Source organism: Caretta caretta, chromosome 2 (genome assembly GCF_965140235.1).
Source record: "Caretta caretta isolate rCarCar2 chromosome 2, rCarCar1.hap1, whole genome shotgun sequence".
NCBI classification, from domain to species: domain Eukaryota; kingdom Metazoa; phylum Chordata; order Testudines; family Cheloniidae; genus Caretta; species Caretta caretta.
Window position 1 is genome coordinate 82,962,431 of NC_134207.1, and position 27,438 is coordinate 82,989,868.

At 38.0% G+C, this 27,438-nt stretch overlaps 1 protein-coding gene and 1 long non-coding RNA gene across 5 annotated transcripts in view; one reads left to right on the forward strand and one right to left on the reverse strand.

Moving 5' to 3' along the window:
- The window catches only part of MIB1 (MIB E3 ubiquitin protein ligase 1), a 98,094-nt gene that overhangs the window by 42,264 nt on the left and 28,392 nt on the right, over nt 1-27,438 (reverse strand). For all 3 annotated transcript variants that reach the window (XR_007355283.2, XM_048840447.2, XM_048840448.2), the window contains exons 10-12: nt 26,677-26,784; nt 26,337-26,534; nt 22,587-22,738 (exon numbers count right to left, since the gene is read on the reverse strand). Coding sequence is in view for 2 of the 3 variants with exons in the window: in XM_048840447.2 (XP_048696404.1) it covers nt 22,587-22,738; nt 26,337-26,534; nt 26,677-26,784 (458 nt within the window). In the remaining variant the exon portion in view is untranslated. The remainder of the gene's footprint in view (nt 1-22,586; nt 22,739-26,336; nt 26,535-26,676; nt 26,785-27,438) is intronic.
- Nucleotides 10,637-18,327, forward strand: LOC142071043 (uncharacterized). Of its 2 annotated transcripts, XR_012666994.1 has the most exons (3): nt 10,652-11,094; nt 11,204-11,301; nt 12,581-18,327. It is a non-coding gene; the product is annotated as an uncharacterized LOC142071043 (long non-coding RNA). The 2 variants fall into 2 exon arrangements; XR_012666993.1 differs by having other exon boundaries at nt 10,637-11,301.

Consider the following 27,438-nt stretch of genomic DNA (forward strand, 5'->3'; position numbering starts at 1 on the left):
TATGCATCTCGTAGGCTGCCATGCAAAGTAGACATTGGTTGCCACACTCTGAAATTCAAATAGCTTTCTTAACCCTGCAAAATGGAGATCTAGGCTCTTCTAGATGTTTCATATAATGGACCCTTCCACAATGAACCTCCTGGCCTTTTGTATTTAAACAAACAGCACTCCTGTAAGGAATTCTAGCTGAGAGGCACAGTGGAAAGCAATGCTCAGACGCTTAACCACATCACATACTCACGGATTTACTTCAGACAGAAAACAATAACAAACGTAAGTTTCTTGATGAAACTGGAAAAATGTCGGTACCAACGATACCAAACAATCTTTTTTGTCTTGGTCGGGGCTCACTGTGGCTCTCTTCTTAGAAGCCTTGCGAGGTGGCTCATGGTTGTCTTCCTAGGCCCGGGCATGTCTTCACTGGCAACGTTAAAGCACTGCCATGGCTTGTGTAGTCGCAGCATAGCCTTGGAAAAGAGCCAACACACCTACAGTGGAGCACCCACAGGGACACTACTCGAAGAAGAATGTATGTTTCCTGTAGCATTTAACTATGTGTTTAAAGTCCATTTAAGTGGAGATGTCCACAGACATGAGAAATTTTAGTTGTCAAAATTACACTTAAGGCTTTAATAGATTACATTTTTCAGTCTCTGTCAATTTATGAGATACCAATTGTTGTAGGAACACGGGATTTGAGGGATGTGCCATTTTATTAGAATACAAAATTAAAATAGGAGCATAGTGTGATACTCAACCATCTATTGTGGGAACTGTATTTCTTTTGGCTAGGTTAATCCTGGATTTCATGTCAAAGATACACGCAATCCAGTGTTGTTGTAGCCGTGTTAGTCCCAGGATATTAGAGAAACTAGAAGAAGTAAGAGACAAGGTGGGTGGGACCTGAAGATAGCCCTATGTAAGCTCAAAAGCTTGTCTCTCTCACCAATAGAAGTTGGTCCAATACAAGATATTACCTCACCCACTTTGTATTTCGAAGATATGCACAGTCAGCTAAAAAAATAAGCAAAAAGCAAAAATAAATTGATGAGCTACCTCTCCTGCTAAACACATACTAAGAGAAACCCAAGTAATTGCTATGTAAGCCTAGTCTAGATACTGGTACTACTTACTAGCTCATGCTGAGCATTCTTTAGTTTGGATGGACAATGGGCCCCACAAATACAATTCTAAAGAATTCTTATTTTTCCTCAATGTTCAGCTACACTCTAGTTCTAATTTTAACTGTTATACTATTTAACTTCCAAAATAAAGACACTGACAGAAAATGGGGGTTTTCACAAAAACGAGTTTTTCCACAAGTTAAAAATAAATGTCTCCATGGATTTTCCGTTTTTTGATGAAAAGTTAAGGGTTTTTTTGCTAGGAAGAAAACATTTTCTGGATCAGTTCTACTAAGAGCCTTATCAGATTTCCTGAGCCTTGGCAAACAGATATCCCGGAAGTAGATTTTTAATATGGGAATATTAGTGTTCAACATTCAAGTCACAAGCTCATTTTCACAAACAGGAAGCAATGAAGGACTTCCTATCTCCCTGTGGCTCAATCATTTTTAGGGAGCAGAAAAACGAAGGACTGCTGCAAACAGATCCAGATAAGCAATCACAGTTGGAGTACCAAATACAAATAGCTTGATCAGGAAAGATCATTTTTTATTTAAGCTCCATACCTCACAAACCACCCAAGCACCACCTTTTCAGCTGCCAACTATGAACTCAGGCTGTTTGGATCCCTTCCCCTCCTCTTGTCAGTCAGCTCAACACATCAACTCTTTATACAAGTGGCCAGTAAGGAATGTTGCAAAGATTTTTTCTTTTTCCTCCATGACATTGAAATCCATCCATTTCCGAGTCCTCAGAACACTTATTTTTTCAATTAGAGTTAACTACCACATTCATTTCAAGGGCAATGAAAAGACAGTTTTCTTAGACTACTTGTAGAAAGTGAGTTGTACATGAAGAATTCAACTTCAAGCACGGAATTATATTTATAAGCACAATTCTGTATGAGAAAGCCTGGCTGAGGTGCAGGCAGGAGCAAATACTGGGACAGAGTAGTGGACAAACATATATATCAATCTTTCCTTCACATTATATTTGACAGTTTCACAATTATTTAGTTTAAGAAAAAACTAAGTTAGTTTAAGTTTTTAACTAATCTTTAAGTGAATTAGGGAAAAAATCCAATTATGCAATATTGTGGGTGGGGACTGAAGAACTCCAAAATCAGGAAATTCCAAGTTACAGTTCTCACAACCGTAACTTGGCGAGATAGTGCACTCAGCCCACAAATGAAATCAACTGTCACTTCACAAAGACCCTGGCTACTGAGTAATGAGCAGCTCTGACTGGCTCAGAAGGGATTCTATTCCAGCCCTTTTTGTCCGTAGGAATGGCAAATGTAAGGTGTGTGATTTGAGAGATTGAAGGGTGGTTGGATAAAAGCAGAAAAAAATTGAGGGGTACATTCTTAATCTTCAACAGGGGCACTAAGGAACCCTCAATACACCACTTTCGGAAAAGTAGGAACAAAGTTTTGGAACAAAGTTATTATGCCTACAAGAAGTGAACAAACAATACATACATGTTTTACATTTATTTTATTCATTTAAAAAAAGATTTTTATATACACCATGCTGTGCGTTAGCTGTTAAGTAACAATCTTACTGTTGTTACTCCTGTCACTCCTCCTTCAGCCCATCCCCACTGTTTTGTTGCCCCAAACCTCCAAAGTATCATATCTGAAGTTAGACTAAGCTCCTTGGTGACTATGTCTTACTATCTTGTGAACTGCCTAACACACCTGTGTGCTGTAAAATACATACTGAATAGGTTTCTATTGTGTAATGAAAATTATAGCATCCAACATTTATGGTTAATAGCAGGTGAGATACTTCTACTTTGCTGCTCTTAGTGAACAACTTGCAGGTGCAGCTGTACCTCTAGGTGGATTCCATCCCTGCAGGGACAGGTTGGAGGATAGCATCTCAGGATTTCTTTCAGCCAGCACTAAGCAGTTGGGTGAGAGGATGGAGTTAAGAAGGATGTATGACAAAACCCCTTGAATCTTGCAAATATTTCAGCCAGAATGGCAAATTCTATCGTATTTCCAGTGGTTCTATTACCTTTCCTAATCACAATTTAATGTAGCTCCCCTTGTCCCATAAGTCCCCTTGTCCCATAAATCATACTACTTTAGCTTGTTGGACTTTATACCGCTCCTACCAAAATTCTAACCAGTAGCTGGTCACCATTCAGAACAGTATTAACTTGGACAGCCACGTGTTATACTAGAAGGCAACATAATTTCGATGAATAAATGTTACTTTCCTTTTACGCAACAGTTGTTTCAGCATTCAATTTTCAAAGTAGTAATGAAAACAGCCAACTTTTATTACTGCATTTACCAGGAACATAATCCTTACGTATATAAAACCTTGTTTTCATATCTCACACTTGCAAAACACACAAAGTATTCTCCTAAATACTGTTTTATAGAGTAACAAATCTAGTAATAACCATAAACAAAGTTAGCTTGTGAAGTATTTTATACAGCCTTCAGTATTTTCAACCTGTGTCCGTTATACTGCTCATGTAAAATTTTTGAAGATTCTAGATAAGATTTTTCAATGCCTTAAAATACTAAATTCATACCATCCTCAACTAAAATTGCATTTAAAGATTATTACAGCACTAACGTACATTAAGAACATAAGACCTGCCATACTAGATCAGATCATGGCCCATCTTGGGTAGTATCCTGTCTTTGACAGCAGCCAGTACCAGAGCGTCCAGTGGAGTGTAGAGAACAGGGCAATTATGGGGTGATCCACACTATCTTCCACTCCAAACTTCTGTTAATGAGAGGTTTAGGGTCACCCCAACCGTGGGGTTGCATTCCTGACCATCTTGACTATTAATCACTGATGGACCTATCCTCCATGAATGTATGGAGTGTGGCTGTAGCTATGTTGGTCCCAGGATATGAGAGAGACAAAATGGGTGAGGTAATATCTTTTATTAGACCAACTTCTGTTGGTAAGAGAGAACGCTTTCAAGCTACAAAGAGTTCCATGTGATTAGTTGTGCCTTGTGTGAAAAAAGTACTTCCTCTTGTTTGTATTAAACTTGCTGTCTGTTAATTTCATTGGGTGACCCATGGTTTTTTATTTTCTCTTTCACACTTCTCTATTCACTTTTTCCACACCATTTGTGATTTTATAGACCTGTATCATATTACTCCCTCCCCAGTTGTTTCTTTTTTAAACTGAACAGCCCTATTGTTTTTAGTCTGTCCTCATATGGAAGCCGTTCTATATTCTTAATTATCTTTATCACTCTCCTCTTAACCTTTTCCAGGTCCACTATATCTTTTTTGAGAAGGGGCGACCTAATACTTCCTAACATACTGTTAGCCTTTTTTACCCCTTCTGCACACTGTGTGGAAATTTTCAGAGAACTATCCACGGTGACTCCAAGATCTCTTACTTGAGTGGTAATAGCTAATTTAAAACCCATAACTGTATATGTGGTATTATTTTTTCCAATGTGCATTACTTTGCACCTATCAAGGTTGCATTTTACCTGCCATTTTGTTGCCCAGTCATATAACACAGTTATGCTTTAGTGTATAAAAACATCCTCACTTTTTTTCATGGTCTGTGTGTATAAAAACATCCTCACTGTATTTTCCACTTTATGCATCCGATGAAGTGAGCTGTAGCTCACGAAAGCTTATGCTTAAATAAATTGGTTAGTCTCTAAGGTGCCACAAGTACTCCTTTTCTTTTTGCGAATACAGACTAACACAGCTGTTACTCTGAAACCTGGCTTTAGTGTTTGTCAGCAGGGACCCTATTTATAATTAAGGTTGAGTTGAAGTTTCCATTGTAAGCCTCCTTTTTCAGTTGGCTCAACTTTCTAAAATTCTTTCTAGTCTGAAATTTTCCAGACTTGATTACAATATGGTTATTTTAAATGAAATCTTTAGCAAAATTAGATCAGCCGCTTTTGAGTAACAAAAACATGAAGAAAACCTACCATGATTTTCTCACATGTTCCAAACACAGACAGCTCAATTGGACAACTCAAAATTGGCCAAAGCTAGAAACCTCAAACATGGCCTGTTTTACAGTCCACACTGAGAAAGAGCGAGCTACTTAATATTTTTCAATTTTCTGGTGTATAAAATATTCATTTGTACAAATTTTTCTTAGAAGTCTTTTTGATCTCCTTCCTCTGAAGGATCAGTGATGGCCACAGATGGAGATGAAACATTGGATGGTTATGGCCAGGGCTCTGAGAGGGCACCAAGCTTCCTCTCTCAGATGCTTGGCTGGCTGGTTCTTGCTGACATTCACAGGGTTTAACTGATCACCATATGCAGGTCAGGAAGAAATTTGGCAGTGCCATTAGAACAGTTTCACCATCCTCTGCAGTGTGTGGGTACGTGTCACTTGCCAAGATTATCTGGATATATCCGACTTAATCATTTCTCTGCCATTATGGGGGCCTTGGTGATCCTTCCTTTTATTTGCCTGTGGCACATAATAGTCTAGTTTCCTGTGGGCTGTAAAACACTGGTCTAATTTTAGTTGTTGGGTTGAGTATGCAGGTGCTGGGCAATGCTAGTGGCCTTCAATATACAAGAGGGTAGACTAGATGATTTGGTGGTCCCTTCTGGACTTAAACTCTATGATTTAGACCATGTCTACAACTTACAAGCTTACAGGGGCACAGTTGTATCAATACAGCTGTGTTGTTGTAAGAGCGCTCATGTACTATGTAGCCAAGTTATACTGATAGGAGAGAGCTTTTCCATCGACATAACAAAACCAGTTCAACAAGCAGCGGTAGCTATGTCAGCAGGAGAGCGTCTCCTGTCCACACAGCACACGAGCACTTATGCCGACAAAACTTATGTTGCTCAGGAGGGTGTTTTTTCCACACCCGAGCAGCAGAAGTTTTGACAAGGTAAGTGATAGTGTAGACATGGGTTTAGTCATTTTTCCAATTTAACCTCGTGCTATCTACTATAACTCGTTAATATTTTCTGAATTTTGGATTAAAATTCAAATATCCAATTCCAAAAAAGGAATGAATGTTTGCAGAAATTTCATTTCTTTTTTAACCAACTATACAGAGCGGGCCAAAGCTTTCAGAATTTCCAAGTTTCGGTGAGAAAGATCGTGATTTGGAGGGAGTGAGAAAACTAGAGAAAAACTCTAGTTTTTTTTTTTTTTTCGTAAGGGCAAGAACCTCATGAAAATGAAACCTACTCCCCACCTGTTTAGCATGGCTCTAACAATTTCAACATATTGCATCTTCTGCAATATCAATCAACAGATAAATATTGCTTAAACACAGTTTTTAGCTACAGACTTTTTGGTAGTGTTTATCAACTGTATATGAGCATGTCACATACAGTAATGAATTCATTATTCACACCCTCTGAGGTAAGGAAGTATCTCCACTTTCTAGATGGAGAACTAAGGCAGAGATATTAAGTGTTTTACCCAGTGTCGTACAGGAAGTCTGTGACAGGGTATGCATACCCCCTACTGAGCCGGAAGGGATTAACCCCACACTATGGGTGGAGGAAGTCCCACCCCTCAGCCTGTACTGGGCATGCTCCAAATGCTATGCTAATATAAAAGGGGGCAGCCCGGCTCAGTCTGGTCTGACCATCAGAGAGGAAGGACCTTTGGCTGAAGCTCCAGCTGAGGAGCCGTCACAGCCCTTGCCTGCGGGAGCCGGAGATCTGAAGATCCGGACCGGAGATCTGTGGCCATTGGAGTCCCAGGGAGTTACCTGCACCGAGGTGCCAGGAGACTCCGCTGCCCCATGGACTGCAGCTTCAGGAAGAGCAGTAGGATGTGACCCAGGAAGGTTGAGCGAGGAAGGGTATCTCGTACCCGTGCAAGGTCAGAATGTTTCGGTGGGATTCCCTGCTGACCCAGTGGCGGACCATTCCGCCACTGTTAAGGCCCTGGGTCGGGGCCCAGTGGAGTCGGGTGGTCCCAGACTACCACTCTCCTGGTGATGGTCCCCCAGGTACTGGCCACTAGGCCACACTGCCCCATATCTGAGGGCTGCCTTATTGACTCTGGCCACTAGGCCATGCTGCTCTATACCCGAGGGCTGCTGCTTAGACCCTAATCATAGAATCACAGAACATCAGGGCTGGAAGGGACCTCAGGAGGTCATCTTGTCCAACCCCCTGCTCAAAGCAGGACCATCCCCAACTAAATCATCCCAGCCAGGGCTTTGTCAAGACTGACCTTAAAAACTTCTAAGGAAGAAGATTCCACCACCTCCCTAGGTAATGCATTCCACTGTTTCACCACCCTCCTAGTGAAAAAGTTTTTCCTAATATCCAGCCTAAACCTCCCCAACTGCAACTTGAGACCATTACTCCTTGTTCTGTCATCTGCTACCACTGAGAACAGTCTAGAGCCATCCTCTTTGGAACCCCCTTTCAGCTAGTTGAAAGCAGCTATCAAATCCCCCCTCATTCTTCTCTTCCACAGACTAAACAATCCCAGTTCCCTCAGCCTCTCCTCATAAGTCATGTGTTCCAGACCCCTAATCATTTTTGTTGCCCTCCGCTGGACTCTTTACAATTTTTCCACATCCTTCTTGTAGTGTGGGGCTCAAAACTGGACACAGTACTCCAGATGAGGCCTCACCAATGTCGAATAGAGGGGAACGATCACGTCCCTCGATCTGCTGGCAATGCCTACTCATACAGCCCAAAATGCCATTGGCCTTCTTGGCAACAAGGGCACACTGTTGACTCATATCCAGCGTCTCGTCCACTGTAACCCCTAGGTCCTTTTCTGCAGAACTGCTGCCGAGCCATTTGGTCCCTAGTCTGTAGCGGTGCATGGGATTCTTCCGTCCTAAGTGCAGGACTCTGCACTTGTCCTTGTTGAACCTCATCAGATTTCTTTTGGCCCAATCCTCTAATTTGTCTAGGTCCCTCTGTATCCTATCCCTACCCTCCATATCTACCTCTCCTCCCAGTTTCGTGTCATCTGCAAACTTGCTGAGGGTGCAATCCACACCATCCTCCAGATCATTTATGAAGATATTGAACAAAACCGGCCCCAGGACCGACCCTTGGGGCACTCCACTTGATACCGGCTGCCAACTAGACTTGGAGCCATTGATCACTACCCGTTGAGCCCGACAATCTAGCCAGCTTTCTATCCACCTTATAGTCCACTCATCCAGCCCAAACTTCTTTAACTTGCTGGCAAGAATACTGTGGGAGACAGTGTCAAAAGCTTTGCTAAAGTCAAGCAACACCACGTCCACTGCTTTCCCCTCATCCACAGAGCCAGTTATCTCGTCACAGAAGGCAATTAGATTAGTCAAGCATGACTTGCCCTTGGTGAATCCATGCTGACTGTTCCTGATCACTTTCCTCTCCTCTAAGTGCTTCAGAATTGATTCCTTGAGGACCTACCTGCTCCATGATTTTTCCAAGGACTGAGGTGAGGCTGACTGGCCTGTAGTTCCCAGGATCCTCCTTCCCTTTTTTAAAGATGGGCACTACATTAACCTTTTTCCAGTCGTCCAGGACTTCGCCCGATCGCCTTGAATCTCATTGTGGCAAGACCCAAGGTAGTCTGGTAGGCTGTAACCACAGTATCAGCACACACCCTGCCCACCCCAACAAGGGACAGGGCATGCATACACCGCCACAAAATCTGACTGACATTGGAAGAGACCCCAGATCTCCTGATTCAAAGTCACATACTTTACCAAAGGCATCCTTCCTCTCTGGTTAAGGTTCTAAAAGAAGATGGAGAGTAGGGGAATATTCTCTTTCACGAATGACAAAACCTCCCAATAATTTATTTACATTTTGAGGTCTATCATAAGGAAAAGGACTAAAGACTTGTATGAATGAAAGATTAGATCTCCAATCATTTTACACTCCGTATTAAACTTGTCAGAATGATGAGTCACAGCAATGTTCCTATTTAAAATGTTAATAACTTTTCAGCTTTGATTAATCAAGTAATCTTTGGTATCATGCACTGGATCTCGGAGAACTGAAAACTAAAATCTAGGTTCTCTTTTTTTTATTTATGTGAAAGTTCTTAAAAAAAACTTTTAGGATACACTTGTTTAGGGTGTTATCTTTCAAGAACCCCTTGTACAATTTTGTTCAAATTTGGTAGAAATATATATTCGCCCTAGGCCTAATCTACTAATTTGGAGGCCTCTGTGACATGTGGATTTTGAAAGAGGTGAGGGGAAAGACACTGGGTTTATAATGAAAAGCTCAGATGAAGCCTCAGCTACGGAATAGGATGTTGCTGCACAATGTGATGAATTCAAGTTACACTCCAAGGAGCAAAGAAAGGGGAGGGCCTCAGGAAATATTGGTCTCTTCCAGTCAATCTTTTGCATCTCAACCCTTCTATCTTGAAAATACTGTAACTCAATTTATTAAAAGCAACACTTATGTATATCAGGATGAGGTAATGATGGAGTGGTTTCTTATATTTATGGAGCTAGGTTTAATCCTAAACATTGAATTGTTTGGTTATATTTGGCATTTACTCTTTTCTTCCTGCTGGCAAAAGTATTCATGCTGCACCTGAGTGCATATAACGGTTTCCCAAAGAACCATAAAGCATATTCTTCCAAAGCGATTTTTGTCTAGAAAGACACAGGAAGTCTTAACTGAGTTATTTTGGTTTTACTTACTACTGTCTGTGGTACTTAAATGAAGATGGTCAGCAGTTATTCCTAGCTATTCTCTTCTGGAGCAAATAACTGTTCCATATTAAAATTCAAAAATTAGTTTTCAGATTCTGAAAGTATAGCAACTGTATTTGTTAAAAGAGAGTTTATATGAATGGAAATGAAATCTGCAGAATGAATATTTTTTAAATTTCTTCACCAAGAAACATTTTAAGATTTTCCAAAATACAGGCACTCTGCTTGTTAGTAGTTTTTTAAAAAGCAAATTTATGCAGATTAGTATTATAAACACATTACATAATGATCATTTGTTTATTAATAAAGCACAAATATTTTCCATTTGCCAAACCATTTCTTATTTTGCTCGGAACAGGCAAAGAGCACAAAACTTATCTGTCAAATAAAATGTAAGGTTTCTAGAAAAAAACTTAAAACTAGTTATATAATTAAACTACAAGGCCACTTAGGCCTGAGGCTAAAAAGCCTATTGTTATTCACAGCACTTTTGACTGATCAAGGAATCAGGTTACACAATCTTTTTGTGGCAGCAGAGGGATATTTATGATTTCATATCTGCCTAAAGACCCTATCTTGCTACTACCAGAGCTTTTTCTTTTTGCTCCGCAGTGTTTCTAAGTATAGTGACAGCCACATCAGGCTTTACTAGTAGCAGTGCATGCTCAGTGAAAATCTGGGAAATATAAGTGGAAACATGAGAGACGGCTTTATTTGGCAGTGCTAAAAAAATATCAGGACAAATGGCTAAACAGTGTTGGGACAGCAGGATGAATAATCAATGAGCAGAGAGCAAGATAGAGGCTCCCTCAGAGTCTGGATCGACAATCGACAGCTGAGAGATTATTTTTTGCAATGGTTGACTAAATATGGTCAGGGAAGAGAGAGGCACAAGAGAGCCTGTTTGCCTGGGAGTGCATGTTTCAAATGCTTAGCTGCCTATAAAGCTGTAACAGTTTTGCTCATGCCCGCTGAGTGGGAAATACAGTTAGTTTCTTCTACCGTGTGCATGTGGGAGCCCTGACCTCACAAACAGACTTGACCTCTGGAGATGGAAAGTAGCTTCAACACAGATCTGCCTATAGTTAAGCCTGGAAACTTAACCTCAAGCAAGAACACATGCAGTGCAATATCTAAGGAGCTGGAAGAAATCTCTTTTTTTTGGTCACTCCAACTTTTTCTCTGATTATTTTTATCTGCCAATGGGCTGAGTTCACCATCCCAGGGCTTCCTAGCATCTTTCCTTGGACACTTAATTCTTAGCCCAGCAGCCACAAGGTATTCATTTCTACGCAACATCATCCATATTTTATCAACCCAAGAAAGGTAGCAGCACCAAGTAAGCTTCACTGTTCACACTATTTTGCTTTGAAGTTTTATCTATTTAAGGTGGTAAGGTACTGTATTCACTGACACTTCCCCCCTACTCCCCCTCGCATATAATGAAGAGCTGAATCAGACGGAACACTCAGGATGAGATGGCTGCTGCTGATGTATCTTTCTAGGTCATTACCTCTCTTCCAGCTGCATGATACTAAGCTTACAGGTAATGGAACAACAGGAGGCCTGTGTTATTCTGCACATTTAAAGGATACCTATGACTTTCTGCATGTTTAACTATTATTTACTAGATTGTTTTTATTGTTATACTCGTACCTCTATGCTGGGCACAGCTTAATTTCAGTGTGTTAAAGTATCAAACATTTGTAGTGTAAAGAGCAGGCTTAGCGAAAACTCTAGTCCAAATTTCACAGCAGATACAGGACAGATCTTTTATCAGATATGCTTTGGTAGTGTACTGCCATGCAATGATTTCAAAAAATCAAAATGACTTAATTTTAGTGAAAAGCATCACCTTACCTTACAAATCACAACTAACTCAAACATTTTAAAACTGTTTTTAAAAAAGTCAATAGTACAGTAATTCACTGCTTAGCTCCAAAATATATTTGTTGGATTTTTACTGATCTACCTTAGATGTACAAGAAAACAACCCATTTTAAACCTAGAATGTGCGTGCTGTAATTCTAATGCTGCATTGCTGTTTCTCCTTGTAGTTCTGTGCTAGCTACTGCCACACTCTGATTTGCTCTCTATCAGCTGCACTAGCTTTTTGTCATGGGCTGCAGAAATTTTTACTTCCACTGCTCTCCCCTTTTCTCGGGGCTATTAAATTTACTAATTTTTAAGCTTATTTCAAATTAGCGTTTCTAACACGGGAAAGACAAAGGTTACTCTTACTATAACGGACACCAACTTTTTTTTTTTTAAAAAAACACCTACTAACTATAAATTAGGTACTCAATCTACTTCTGGCAGCTCTTTAAAGGTCACACCCTGCCAGCACACTGCATGTTTACTGGTCATTAAAAGCTGATCATGTACCTCTGAACCACAGAATGTGATGAAAGGGGATAAAATTCAATTTAAAGAGGTGAACATTTATCATTTATGTAAACTGGCATTGATATTGCAAGCCTGAAAAAGATTCTGCGACTGAAGCAGGTGAGCGACTACACAAACTCAAAAAAACTATTCTAGAAGTGCTGAATAAGCACTAGCTATCACATATGACCTATGGCCCGCTAAAAGCCCAAATCCTGCCACAATAGTTTTTTTAAAAATTCAATGTCATCATCTTTTCAATTAGCAGGATCATCAGCATTGTGGGAGGGTCTTTTTTGTTTTTGTTTTTTTTTTGTTTTAAGTCTGGATCTGCAGTAGAAAGAGATACTAGACCTGGGGGGAAGGATTTTTTGAGTGGGGGGAAAGGGGTGAAGGTTATTTCCTTCCATCATATTAGATGAGTTTATACTTCCCTTCAGGATACTAAATGCAATCTGTATACCAGCATGGAAATCTGGCAGAAGACTCAAAGAAAACTGAAGTTCTTATGGTGGACTACAATTATCCATTCCAGGAAAGTACTTTGCAAAGCCACCCATCAATGACAGCTCTACCTTCAAAACTGGCCAGCCAGAATGAACACCAAGAGACAACAAAAATCTGGATAAGTGCTTCAAATGTCCATGTCATCACGGAACATGGAACTGTAATACACTTTAAGTCACTTTGCAGGTAAATTGCATTGTAAAGTTCAGTCTTAGTAAAAAAGTTAGCTTATAACAAGTTTATTACAAGATTGTTCTTTTAAAGAAATGACAACAGGCATTCTGCATCTTCTAACAAGGAAAGGAACGAAAAAGCAAAATACTTTCAGATTCATTTGACAGATAGCTGAGCAACTATATGTATTCCTGCCCAGAGTACATACTTCTTTATGTACCCATATGAACATACAATGCTATGGAATGTAAAGAAGTATGTATTTTTGGCAGGCACTGAACAACCAGTAAGAGGAAACTAAACTGCAGCTGGAAGAAACAGGTTTCCTATTGTTTGAATGACTTTCATGTGGCAAATTAACTTGGTATGGGTCAGATGACACTTGCTACTGCCAAAGTAAAATCACTTATTGCTTATGAATCATGAAACATTATCCCAAGACACTTATTTAGAGGGTGGGTAGAGAAAGTTCTGTTATTGGTTGTAGATAAGTTATGAACAAAAACTTCAGGGTTTTTGTTTATAAATTCAAAATATAAGTTTGGAAATGCAAACAGTCACACCAGAACACTCTGGATAAAATATATAATCTATCTGCAAAACTGATTGTCAATCTTATACAGGATAATCTTTTGTACCCTAACTTTATTCAACTAAAACAGACTTTTTTAAAGATTATCTGAAGAAATGAGGCATGTGATTTAAAAAAAAAAAAATCTTAAGTCTGCAGACCATGCTCTGATTCCAAAATTAAGTTTACCTAATAATTCATAGACACTGAGTCTATGGAGTCTACCGAGTAATTAACACCGTTGTAAGAAACTGCTTGGCAGTTCGTCTTTGATTTAGCAAACACAAGAGAAAAATGTTTTCAAAATAATTTTAAATTACCATATACAAATTCTAATACTTTAGACACACAAGTCTGGTGTTTCTCCAAATCAACCCTTATTAAACTCACTGAGAGCTTGGATGGAATAAACTGCAGTGTCAGGTTCATGCATGTAAAGTGACAATGCAGAGATTTCTAGGCCACAGCTGCCAGTCAGCGGATTAAGGCTAATGACAGATTACAAAACAAAAACACAGGAATGACAGAACACAGGATTCCTATATTTTTCTGAAAATTGTAGTCTAATTTTAACAAAATTGGTTAAGCAATTCTGAATTACATATTAAATTATCCAATTTATACTGCTGCTCCTTCAACTCTTCACCTAAAATTTCAGTTTTAAATTATGAAACCCTTAATTTGGTAAGATGAAATTGTAAAAACTATATGAAAAGTAAGAAAGGTGAAGCTGTCAACAGAAGCATGCCATTTATTTATTTCTAAAATTAATGTTAACTAAAACACACGAACATATTCAGGCTCTGACTAAAATCACTCAACACAAAGAAATTTTTAAGTAACGAATGACTTGTGCTGCACCTAATCATGTATAGATATTACACGAGAATCCGAACAGTAATCCTTGCATATCATATATGCTTGTCGTAACAGGCACAATTGGCCCAGATTAAAGAATAAAGATTCTGAGTCCACTCGTTTTTTTATTTTAATATTTTAAAATTCTGGGATAATTTTTTGTGTCAGGAAAGGAAAATCTCAAATGTAAGAGATCCAATGGATAATTATGCCTTCAAAAATATTAATTTATTGGATACGTGTGCCATTTTTCAAATGAAATGTTTTTTAATCACTACAAAATACCAAAAATTATTAGGTATCACCAGATATTTTTTACAAACAAGTATTGAGCTGGAACTGTAGAATTACACTTATATAAAAAGGAATCAAAGTAATGTAACTGTAGTCATAAGGTAATTTTTAATAAATTGGTCTGAAAGTTATTTTCCACATGATCAAATACCTTGGAATGCAGCCTGTATAGAACTCCAACCTCCAAATTACAAGCTGTTTTATAATGGAAAAAAGCTGAACTATCAGCAACTCTACTGGGTTTCGTAATGCTGTTTAGCTTCTAGGCTCGTAACTGACAGATTTACAGACTGAGAGCCAAATTCACTATTGGAGTAAGTGGACACAACTTCATTTACTTCTCTGAAGCTTTCCTTCTTATGCCAGCAATTGATATGTAGGTTTCAGTCTACATATCTGACTATCTTTACTAAAGATCAAACTTATTGTGACAGGCTCTTTATAGCGAGCCACTGATGCTGAATCCTCTCTTGCTAGGCCATAATAAGACAGCAGTTCTACTATGAAACAAAATGACAGTTCTCAGAGAGATATAAAAGTTAAAATTATATATTGACATGGCTTCTTGCTAGCTCATGTTAACATATCTCTAAGAATATACTCAGTCACTCTAAAATGTCACATCCATCACTTAGGTCAGCTGTTCAATTTTAACTGAGCACATGCTGAACTCTGGGCATCTGCTGACACTGTTGTAACTCAAATATTTCAACTGTGTGACTGACAGGGATAACAGATGCTGACATTATCAAATGCTACACTGCTGTTTTCCATGGCCATTTTTTTGCCCCGATATGGCCAGTACATGAAACTGTATTGCCATCCAAAAGCACACTTGAGCAGCTGGATCTGTAACACAGCTCCTGTATAACCGGTAAAAATAGAAGCCACTTTTATAGCTGTCTTTAATGCTTAAGTTCAAATGACGCACCTGCTAGGATTCTATTAGGATAGATGGTGTAAAAAATATATTTACATAAATTTCATCACTAGATTTCACAACAAACAGATGAAGACTACACTTGACAGGAGCATTATTAGTGCATGGTTTGAACTAATGTCTCCCTGGCAAAGCTTAAAAAAACCCCACAGGTCTTCAAATGCAATATTTGTCTGTTTAGTGTATCTATTGCAGTTTACCAGCACAAATTACCTTTAAGAAAATGCATGAAATAGAAGCACGTTTAACTCTACTTATAAAAGATATGTAGTGTGTTAAGGAACCTTTCACCTAAAAGGGCTTTAGATAAAGAAAATTCCAGATTGATAACATCAGGTGTTTGTACAGAAAGAGAAAGGAAGTGTAAACAGAAAAAAATTCCAGTCTACTATAGTGTATATATGGGAATTCCTAAAGTGAACGCAAAGCAGAAATGTACCAAAATGAATTAAAAGCACTTGACATTTATAAGAGAGAGGCTACAATACTCCTCTTTCCACAACCTAATCTGTTACTTGTGCTAATCAACTATTGTACTAAAGCAGCAGCAAGATATAACGCGGGGGCGGGGGGGGGGGGGGCGCGTGGCGAGACAGGAAGAGTGTTGCTTTCTCCAGTGCAATTTAATTTAATGAGTAAAAGGAATAAATATAAGTGGCGCTATACATAAATCCAAACACGACTCCAAAATTAATCAAAAGAAAAAACTTTTAACACTGCAACTGTACTTTAACATGAGGCTAACCCATAGTTACAAATTGTGCCTACAAAGGTGCTAGAAGACAGAACAGATTGGTAAATTGTATAAGGCATTCTGGGGTAAATGTTTCCTTCCTGCCCTCCCTCCAAAAATGACTTAAGTTAAATCTTCAATTACTTTAAAAATCAAAAGCGAAGTGTCAATAAGTATAACATTTATGGCTGAAAAATGTGTGTACTTTTAAAATTGTACATGTACAGTTAAAAAACCCAGCTGTATCGTTATAAAAAGTTACAGCCTTCCTGCACTCCAATGCTTTGCTAAAGCTGGTAAAATGGAACCAAATCACCTCTTCAATGGATTTGGTCCCCTTCAACCAGCTGTAGCTATGCATTGATCACGACAGGATATCAACTATTTTCAATAATGGACTTAACACTTGTATAATGGCAACTTTGAACATGCTTCAACTATTCTGGACAGATTAAATGCACACTGTCAACAGAAAGAAACAAATGTGAAAGTATGGTATTCAGTTATACTTCAGGATGTCCCAAAGGCTGTATTTCTAGATAAACATTTAATTGTGGAATTACTTGTGTTTCGCTTTCTGTTCTTATTTAGTAAAAAAAATGGTACCAATGGTAATTTCTATAAGAAAAGAATTAGGCATTCAAATAAATTGATTGTTCAGTCATGTATTGCTTCCTGGTTTTTCTAAAGGTTTCTCCCTCCTGCTTTAAAAACACATACAAAGGGAGGGGGGAGAGGGGGAAATGTACTCTATCATCATATTTATTCTGCTTCACAGATAATCTTTTTCTAACAATATTGTACTAGAGAGGAAATTCCTCAGGGTAGCAACTGTATTTGCATTTTGTACATGTTGAGAATATTATTTACAATTAACAGCTAATAAATTTGTCACTGACCTTGATGCTACACTCTAATTCGCTACCTAATCGCAGGTCTAACCCTGAGAGATTATATTCCCTCCCCACTCACATTTAGAAAAGTCTTCTGTGAAAGCATTTTTGGAACTTATTTCTATACTTTAATACCTTCTTTAAGCGAATGTCTTTTATGTTCAGCTTCCCAAATTGGATCACATGCACTTACTGAATTAAGTGCAAATACCAAGTCAAGATAATTTTCATCCTTTTAGAAAAATTACTAAAATATTAGCACTTCCCTTACACCCAACCTATTGCCCTGGCAACTTAGTCATCCAAATATGTCTGAGAATAACACCCCCTCCCCCGCGAAGTACTCCTGTAATTCTTACGCTAAACATACTTTTGACAAATCCCATTTCTCTATTCCACACCAACAACCAGTTCAGTACCTCACCCATATATAACATGAATTCACCCAATACAAATACCAAAACAGATAATAGCAAAAGGATTTCCAACACCATTTTAAAGACATGTATAATCTCCCAAATTGTAATTACTAGTTTATGAACAAATTAGTCTCTGCAGCAAAACATATGCCATACAATACTAAAGAAAAGTATTTGAAAAGTGCATCTAACTGTGAGACATTCAGCTTCTGTTCCCACTTAAAGCTAAACTATACTAAAATTATAACTTTGAATTATTCCTTTGATGAACTGGTAATATGGATGCCCAACAAAGGATGGTAATCTGTACAGCCATTACTTAAGAAGTTCTTTTGTGCAAAAAGACTATTCAATTTAAGATGTTAATTCCACTATTCTTTAAGTTTTATTCCCAAGACAGAATGCAGAATCAAGACGGTTGCGGCTATGGGGACAAGTGCACTCACTCACTCTTCACAGCTACATTCTTTAGCTCAAAATATTTGAAGCAACAGAAGATTTCTGGACAAGTTAAATATAACCATGATTATGGTAATTTGGAAAATATATGATTGACCCGTAATATATACTCAAGTCCTATTTTTGTTTCTATTTGGTTCTTGTAAAAGCTGGTTAATGTAAGAAATGGACATATCTCAAAATTAGAGAAATGTCTTTACAACTTTGATCGATGGGGTTCATTATCTTTAGGGTTAAAAGGCTGAAGCTAATGAGTTTGTAACAATGTGGTCTATTTAGGTGGACTCAAAAATTGTAACAAGGTTCTCTGTTAAATAAAAATGAAATTTCTACACATTTCCTCCATCTATCTTGAACATAATTGATTCTTCTTACTCAGCAATTCCTTTAAGCATCAAGTATATCTATGGCACATACGTAATAAGGTCTACTGTATTGCATACATTTTACATTCTACTATAAAAGCCAAGAAAACTGTTATTCTACACTGATTGTTCTTTCATACATGTACACACATAGGGGTAAAATATCCTACTTGTTACAATAATTAAAACTCAAGCATTAGGATGCTGATTATTGACCGTAATCAACATATGATCATTAAGACACACTTACTGTATCCGCACAAGCACACTTTCATAGAAGGACAAATGCGGAGAAAAAAATTCTGAATTATCTAAAACTATAAACCAGTTAACTATTTACTGCCTTGTTTTAATTTAATATTTTCTACTTAATATCCAAAAATCAATTAAACATTTAGTGATTTTTCAGATTGTTAATTAAAACAAAACATTAGAAAGAAGGCATTGGGAAATAAGCAATGATCAAATTAAAAACTGAAATGGCAATATATTAAAACTTTGCAATTCAACATAATTCAATGTGCTAGATATAATAGACTAATAATATCAACAAAGTTGAACCACGTTTACCTCAATGATTTATCTCCAGTGACCAAATTTGCACGAGGTTTTGTGAGAGCTAGGCTAAAGGTAAAGCATCTGGCAGTGTATTGCTCTGTTAACTTAATGGTCTCTAGAGTCGTAGCATAAAACAGCTTGTTAGTTGATTGGTTTATTTTGGGGGGGAGAGGGGTTATCTTTGCTTGAGTTTCAGCCACGATGCTCACTGGCACTCTTGGTGTGCTAGAATGTATGAGCCACAATGTGCATTAGTTCCAGGCCCCTACTTGCAGGTGAATGCCAAAAGAGAGGTGCTAAGGCCATTGCTGGAGACCAACTTTTAAAAAAGGCCGTTAAACCTTTATTCAAACAAACAACATTGCTTTACTGATACATCAACTATCACAAATCTCCTGGGGGGGAGAGAAGAGACTGAGTCATGACAGAACTCTTCCAGAAACTTCTAAGAGTCCTTAGCTGTCTGACCCCATCTCCATACCATCCTGGAGTCTCCCCATATGAGAGAAAAACACAATAGTTGTGGTTGGGAACAATCTTGGAGTCAAATGTCTATGACAAGTCTTTTAGAACAACTGCCTTCAATACTACTGACAAGGTGTTGACACACTTGAAGATTCTAGTAGAGTTTACACAGTTACTCTTAACGAGGTCTGCCTGCTGTTTATTAGTAGGACTAGCAACCTCTCAAAGTGGAATGTAGGGGGGTAGTAGACACCCAGCTGCTTCTGGATGCCCACTTGGCAAGAGTCTAGGGATCTCTTGCCATCATCCATCTAATCTTAATAGTAAGCGTTGCTGTATAATCCAAGCACTTCTGAAGTAAATTAAATCTATCTAAATTTGGCAAGAGGTTTGGGTCCTTTTGTGATGTGGTCTTCACACTTACTCATGAGACCTTGTCACCTTGAGTCTGGATTACTGCAGTATTCTCCACACAAGTCTATAGCTTCAAGATATGTGAAAATTACAGATAATCTAGTAAAACACCAAGATCTCACACGACACCACGGGAACTCATGAGGTGCAAAGACGGCACTAGCTTTAAATTTACTTCCAGTTAATGTGCTGGTTTTGACTTATAAAGCCTTAAATAGTTTATGTTCCTTCTATTTAACAAACTGCCACTCTATATATGATACAACACAGCAGTTAAGAACGAAGTTTTAACTGGAAGGAGACTAGCAAGAGGGGCAATGAAACGGACAACCAATAGTGGAAGTTTGTGACTGCTGCAGACAAAACTGCACCTGGGACTACACAAACCACTCTGGCAAGAGATGAGGGGCCATGAAAATTTCATAACAAAATGCAAACCTCATGAGATTTTCTCTTAATTTCTTCTCGTATCAGTGTGGAAAATACTCACCCACTCATACATTTTTGTATGAAATAATGAAACTATTTCTTCGATACGTTAAGAAAGAAGGAAAAAAGAAAATGAGATTAAAACGAAAACCACTTAGGAGGTATTCAGTTATATAAATATATATATATGAGAGCCATACAAGCACCTCAGTTACCTACATAAATCTACCCTTTCCTTTTCAGTCACAATAGTATCCAGGTACCACCACAGGGTTCAATCAATCACTTATACCTGGAATATATTCCCACCTCTCAATCACTGTTCTTAAGCTTGTTACTGCAGGAATGCTTCTATGAAATGTGGGTTTGCACCACACTCTGAGAACTGTCAGAGTAGAGCTCATTTGGATCTACTGTGGGGTGATGACACACTGGGTTCCATCATGGAAGAGAAGGATTCCAACTTCTAAAATTTTCCCCTGGGATCAGACAGCTTCAGTGGCCCAATAAGCAGTTAGTCTCAATGAGTAAGAGTGGTCTTGACCCCAAATACAGGGAATCTAATCTTGAGGTGAATAACATATGGACCACAGTCACTAGACAGGGTCCTCAGAGCAAGAGCCATTGAATCCTGGCAAGCTGGAGACAGAAGTTGGTATTTTTGGCTACTGCTGCTACCTAGATAACAAGGAGCACTGATTAATCTAGTAAAATAACACTGCTTCAGACTCTGTCTGAAAGGCAAGTGCCTTCAAATGAGTGCAGCTATTGTGTTGCTAGTGTCTTGATTAGCTCCTTGAAGCGTTTCCTATCTTAGATACTATGGTGATGAGTGCTGTAGAAAAAAATTGAGTGTAATTTTTCCTATTCTTCATAACATCATTTCCACTGGATTAAAGTGTAGTTCCATTCAACACAACTAAAAATGTTACTATGTGCTTCTGTGTTTATTATGTGTGTCTGATTCCATAAGGACACTACAAATTACAAGTAAATATTTTCTTAACCGCCAGTCATGAAAATGTAAGAGTTAAAAGTCAGTCGTGGTTCTCTTCCCATGTATTAGCCACAAAAATTAGTAAAGATTCTACAGGCCAAGCAATACCCACAATTACATGTGCAACTCCATTAGCTTTTCTGTTACTAAACAATCCATTACCTTTCAGCTCAAACAAGCAATGAAATAAAAATATTAACACTTCATTTATTCATAAAATGCTGCTTTAGTTGCATGCAAATGACATCACATTTTCCATTATATTTGCACTTAATGCTAATGAAAGTGCTGGACTGAAACTCTGGACAATGTAATTTATCCATAAATAAATCTCCACGAGCAGTGACAGTGAAAGCTTTCCAAACAGCTTAAATCATGCAAAAAAGCCAACTACTAAAATTATATACAAATGAAGATTTTAGAAAAAATGTGTAGTTACTGAACACAACAAAATATGGTTACAAGTCAACAATTAAAGAGTTGACAGTAAATTACTGTTACGCATAGGTCAAAAAAATTATAAACCTATATTACATTATTACTTGAAAAATAGTAACTTAAGATCAAAGACTCAAGACAGGAATGTGATAATCACACAAGGGGACAGAGTTAAGGTTACACATGGAACCACAACCATGACATTCTCATATCTGAAAGCCTAATATTCCCTCAAAGTACTTTTTATGAAATTTCCTAGGCAAAATATTTTAATTAAATTAATTAATTTTAATTAAATTAATTAAATTAATTAATTAGGCCAGGACAGCCTTTGATTCACTCTGAGCATACCTTGAACTATTAGAAGCTCATGTGAGAACACAATTAACCATGCAAATCACTGTGCTCCTATGGAGCCCTTGCTCACTGCACAATTTCAGAAATACCCACATTCCCAAGTATATTTATCTACCATACATGCAGGCACAACCCAACCAATAAAAATATCTCTATTTCAGTTACTGTGCATGTGCAAAATGCAGTTTTCAAAGCCTCCTAACTCCCAAATCTCAAATTTTCACTGAAATACTCAATGGCTCTTCTTCATAAAGGTTCGTTCCATTCAAAATTTCAACTTTCTACCCTCAGGTTAATGGATGTATACAAAAAAAAGTTTTTTAAAATGATTGGGAGAGCATCTCCTTCCCCTCACCACATAGCCAACCATCTCACTCTTCCTTTTCATACTCAATAGCTGAACCATTTTAACAAAGTCTCTCTCCAAAATTTCATTTTTGGATAAAAATCTGGCTTGCAACATTTCAGTATAATAAATCTACTATAAAAGTTACAGCAATACCAGAATGTTTTTCTAATTTTTCCTCCTTTAATCAAACATCATGAACTAAACACTAAAGATAACAAGACTTTACCTGGGATTCCCTCTTAGTGCAGCATGATGGAGAGCATTAAATCCATTATTGTTTGTAATAGTAACATCTGCCCCAGCTTCTAACAGTACAGCCAGGATGTCATCACGCTTTTTACTTATCGCATCATGAAGCGGAGTATCTCCTTCAGAATCCTAAAAATAGAAATTATTTTCTTCAGCTTCCACATTTACCTATTTAAAAAGGAAATTTATGGGAAAAGAAGGTCTCACATGTCACTATAGGAACTAATGAGATGCAAATACAAGATAACTTTTAATACCATTTTCCAGCACTTACAATTATAACTTCAGTCCAGGCTGCACACTTATACTGCTTTTTGGTCAAAATAGTTTTTGGTGAAGTTTAATCACAGAACAAGGACAGTCTGAAGGAGAAGTTAATATATACGTATTTATTTATTAATTGTACTACCATAGCATCAGGGACCAGGACACCACACTACTAGACACTACACAAACATAAAACCACAAAATACAGAACAGACTGTCACTACCTCAATGAGCCCACAATCTAAATGTAAGACAGGAAGGGAAGTAGAAGGAAACAATGAGACAATATTAATCAGCATGATAGGTAACTGTCTCAGCACATCAGTGGCCCACTTCACAAGCTTTAAGTAGGTAACATGGCAGAATACAGTTTTAGGGAGGAATTTGGAGGAGGTAGCTTTGCAGCTGTTTATGGGGAGCTCCTGCCCCAATAGCAAGGGGCACCACATGAGAAAGCATGGAGGTGCTTTTTTGAAAAATTAACAAGGGGGTGATTGAGGCTGGAATTATTGGCCTAGCAGAGGCGGGAGCTGACATCTCAGTAGTGAATGAGAGATGATAGGTAGGAAGAGGGTAGGACATCAAGGGCCTCGAAAATGAAGACATGTTGTTTATGTTTGATACAATAGAGAGGAGGGAGCCAGTGGAGGGATGCAAAGACAGGCAACATCTCAAAGCAACACATTAGGAGAAAGACATTTGCAGCGGCATTCTGAGTAGATATGATTGGGGCAAGAATGCAACATCAACACCAGGGAAAAGAATGCTGCAATGATTGAGACATGAGTTTATCAGAGTCAGCTCAAAAGTTTTTTTACTGTGTGGATGGGTAGGAAAGGCTATATCTGAGACATGTTATGCAGAAAAAAAAATCAAGATTTACACATAGGCTGAATGTGAGGACGTACAGAAAGGTCTGAATCAAAGACGACTCCCAGGTTACAGGCCTGAGCAATAGGATGGTTGTGTTGACCACACTGAGTGAAAGAAAGAAGTAGGGAGAAAGGAAATTAAGAGCTCTGTTATAGTCATGTTGAGCTTTAGCTGTCTGCTGAATATCCATGAGGAGATGTCAGAGAGACGCACAGATCTCAGTCTAGACAGACTCAGATCTGGAGTAGAGGTAGATCTGTGTAATCTGCACACAACGAAGAGCTATGCACATTTTTCAAGTATGTAGGCAATTTGTAGTTCAGTATCACCTACAAAGGTCATTAACTGCCATTTTTTCTGCATGTATTTGCTATAAAAAGTGTCATGCATCACAAAAAAGTTAGACATTAAAGCAATTCTTTAAGTTCAAGATTTATAAAAATTCAAATGTCTACTAGCATAAATTTCAAATATATACATAAGTTTAGTCATGTTTGAGACATAATTGCCATACAAAAATTCAAGCTAAAACCTCCTCTAATAAAAATAATATGAACAAAGCAGATCAATGAAAAACGTGCACCCCTCAGGATAGTTAAACTTGTACAAGGTTGTCTTCTTAATGAAGCAAAAGGACAGATTTCATAGGGCAACATTAAATTTTGTAAATAATTTATGGCTAGTACCAACCAGACAATACATGGTTTAAAGGTGCCAGAAATTTTTCAGCACACACCTGACCAAAGAATTTATATTCACTTTTTAGCTTGCCAGGGTTTTAGTTTTGAAAAGTCCAAATTAAAGAAAAAATATACCATTACTCCAAAAGTGAAACAACTTGTGCATAATTTGTTCAAAAACCCAACAATTCAAATTAAAAATAAGTGTTCTATAATGTCTGAAGTAGGAAAATGTGTTTAGTTGAGTTCACTGTGCTGCTGCACAGACACATTCTCAGGATTCATACTTCTGGGTGAAATCTTGCCCCTACTGAAGTCACCAGGAGTTTTGCAATTGACTTCAGATGGGCCAGGATTTCATCACTAGTGCTTATCAATTAGCAGCACACGTCAGCATAGTGTAAAAAGGATCCCTTAGAACTTTTACTGTGGGAATAGCAGACACCAAAATTGAAATATCTGCCAAATTTGGCAGACATCCTGCACTGGCCCACCAAAATGAAATGATATAGTTTACTCATTCCAACTAATCAGATTTCTTGAGCTTATTGTAGGTAGACTAAATTGTTTTCCTTTGTGCAGTGGGTTGGCTTGAGAGTTAAAGAACATGCCAGTTAGCTACAGCCAAGTCCGAACCCCAAATGCCTTCTGCATTCTCATCCATCTCAGTGAAATCAATTGCTTAACTGAATCTGCATTAGATGTCTCTTCAGATGTGCAGAATCTGACAATGTATTACTGTCACAGGGATTTTCTGATTTTCATTGGCTCTGGCTGGTATAATTTCATAGATTCATTGAGTTTGTTGCCAGAAGGGATCAGTAGATATAGTCCAGCCTCCTTTATATCACAGGCCATTTGAATTTCACTGAATTGTCCCTATGACTGAACCAAATAGAACAGGCTGGTTGTTATATCCAACGCTTATAGAAACTGGGGTCTGGATTAAAGTTAGCTACCTGAGACTCTACTTCAGTAAGATGGAAGTAATACTTGTAAATAATACCTCAGCCCTTGTAAGATGGAAGTAGGCAGCCAGGAGGAAATAAACTGAGAAAATAGCAATTGCTACATTATCTGCTTTAAGAAAGTTCTCACCTCTTCTTTCCCAGGTGCACAAATAGGAAAAACGGGTGGAGTTTGAAGCACAAGGATATCCAGATGGCAACAGTAAGTGTGTGTTGTATCATTCATATTTGCCTAAGGCTTTACAACCTTTTCTTTCAGATGTTGACCTCAGCACATTTATCCATCTTTTTTCATCTTTAGCTTTACATGTGCAATGCACTGTGCATGCAGCTATGCTGAAGCTTCAGCTCAGACAGAATGTAGCTGCCTGCTTATTTAGAAGTGTGGTTTTATTTGTTCATTTTTGAGGCAGTATTTCTCCCTTTTGCAGCACCGTTTCCACTAGTTTCCAATTAGTTTACAGAGGCAGTTTTTCCTCCTTGTGTAATATCATAGCAGCAGAGGCTCTATATAACACACTGCATGTTTGAATGGAAGTCTGGTGGCAGACATACTGTCTGATGGATTCAACTCTGGACGTTGTTTTCTACCTTTTTCTGACAGTCTAAATCTGATGGCCTTCAGGTCATGCTGCAAAGCCTCTCTTACCAGATTACATATGTGGGAAAAGATAAGGGGTGCTGACTGGATGAAGAGAGTTAATCTGCATGTTAAACAAACATATTTGTACATTGACCCAATCTATATAGGCTTAAAATATTATACACATGCCTAGAGCAAGAGAGGTGCATTTTAAATCTCAATATGAAATACAGAAAACAATTCAATGCATCAGCCTTAAAAGAAAGATTTATACATCTACATGCAGCTTGCATATACCATACTTGCATAAATCTTACAGTCTGAAGACAAAAAATGAAAGTCAAAATTTGTTTTACCTGGAGACTAGGATGACAGCCAAAGTCCAGCAAGGTCTTTACAACTTGTAAATGACCTTTGTTAACAGCAATATGAAGTGGAGTCTGTCTGCGTTTGTTGCGAGCATTCAAATCTGCACTGCCTCTGTGCAAAACCTCTATCACAGCACCTTCATCTCCAAAAGCTGCATGGTGAACAGCCCTGTCTCCATCTTTGTCCTAAAGTGTAAACATTGATTTAAAACAAATTCCTTTTGTACTACAAAATTATAAAAGGCTTACTTTAAAATGACCAATTAAGGGATCTTTATTGCATTTCCACCATTAGAGAAAAGCCAGTCCATATTTTAAATTAAATTACCTCCGCTTCCACATCCACATTCTGTTTCAGAAGTAATTTCAAAATGTCAACATGTCCATTCTGACTGGCTGCTTGCATAGCTGTGTGTCCAGCACACTGCCCATTCACCTGAAAGTATATTAAGAATGAGAAGTTAACTTACAGTGTACATCAATACATACACATGAACATCAGATATTTACTACCAGTAATATCAGCAAATATCCGTGTTATAAAAACTGTTTATTGTGAAACTTTCATTTCACCTGCACTCTGCCTAAATCATCTCCATCAGGGCTAACATACCAAACATCAGAGCAGCTTTCAAATAATGGAAAAAGAAAAGTCAAGACCATATTTGGGGACAGTACAATCTATTAGGCCTTTTCCATCTCTACACTTCTTATTCATTAGCAAGAATGAAGAAATAACATTATTCTGATTTTTACTTATGCCAAAGTTTAATATTAAATTGCTAGCTTGAAGATTTTAGTCAGGCTGCTGCAAAAGTGGACTCTTAAAGAGAATCAGGTTTCTTGGAAGGGAATCAGTTGTATTCTGCAGAATTTATTTTTCCCCTAATTTATGGTAGGGGACTTATAGCCATGCATGTAGACTCCTTTTTATTGCTTGTACAAATCTGAACTAATTTAAAAATCAAATTAACATTTAAGGCCAGTGATGACCAACCTCTGGACCTCAAAAGCAAATGCATTAAAAAGAAAATATGTATTTGATTGGGAACTGAAACACATTCTAAATCAAGCTGAGCCCTATGATTCT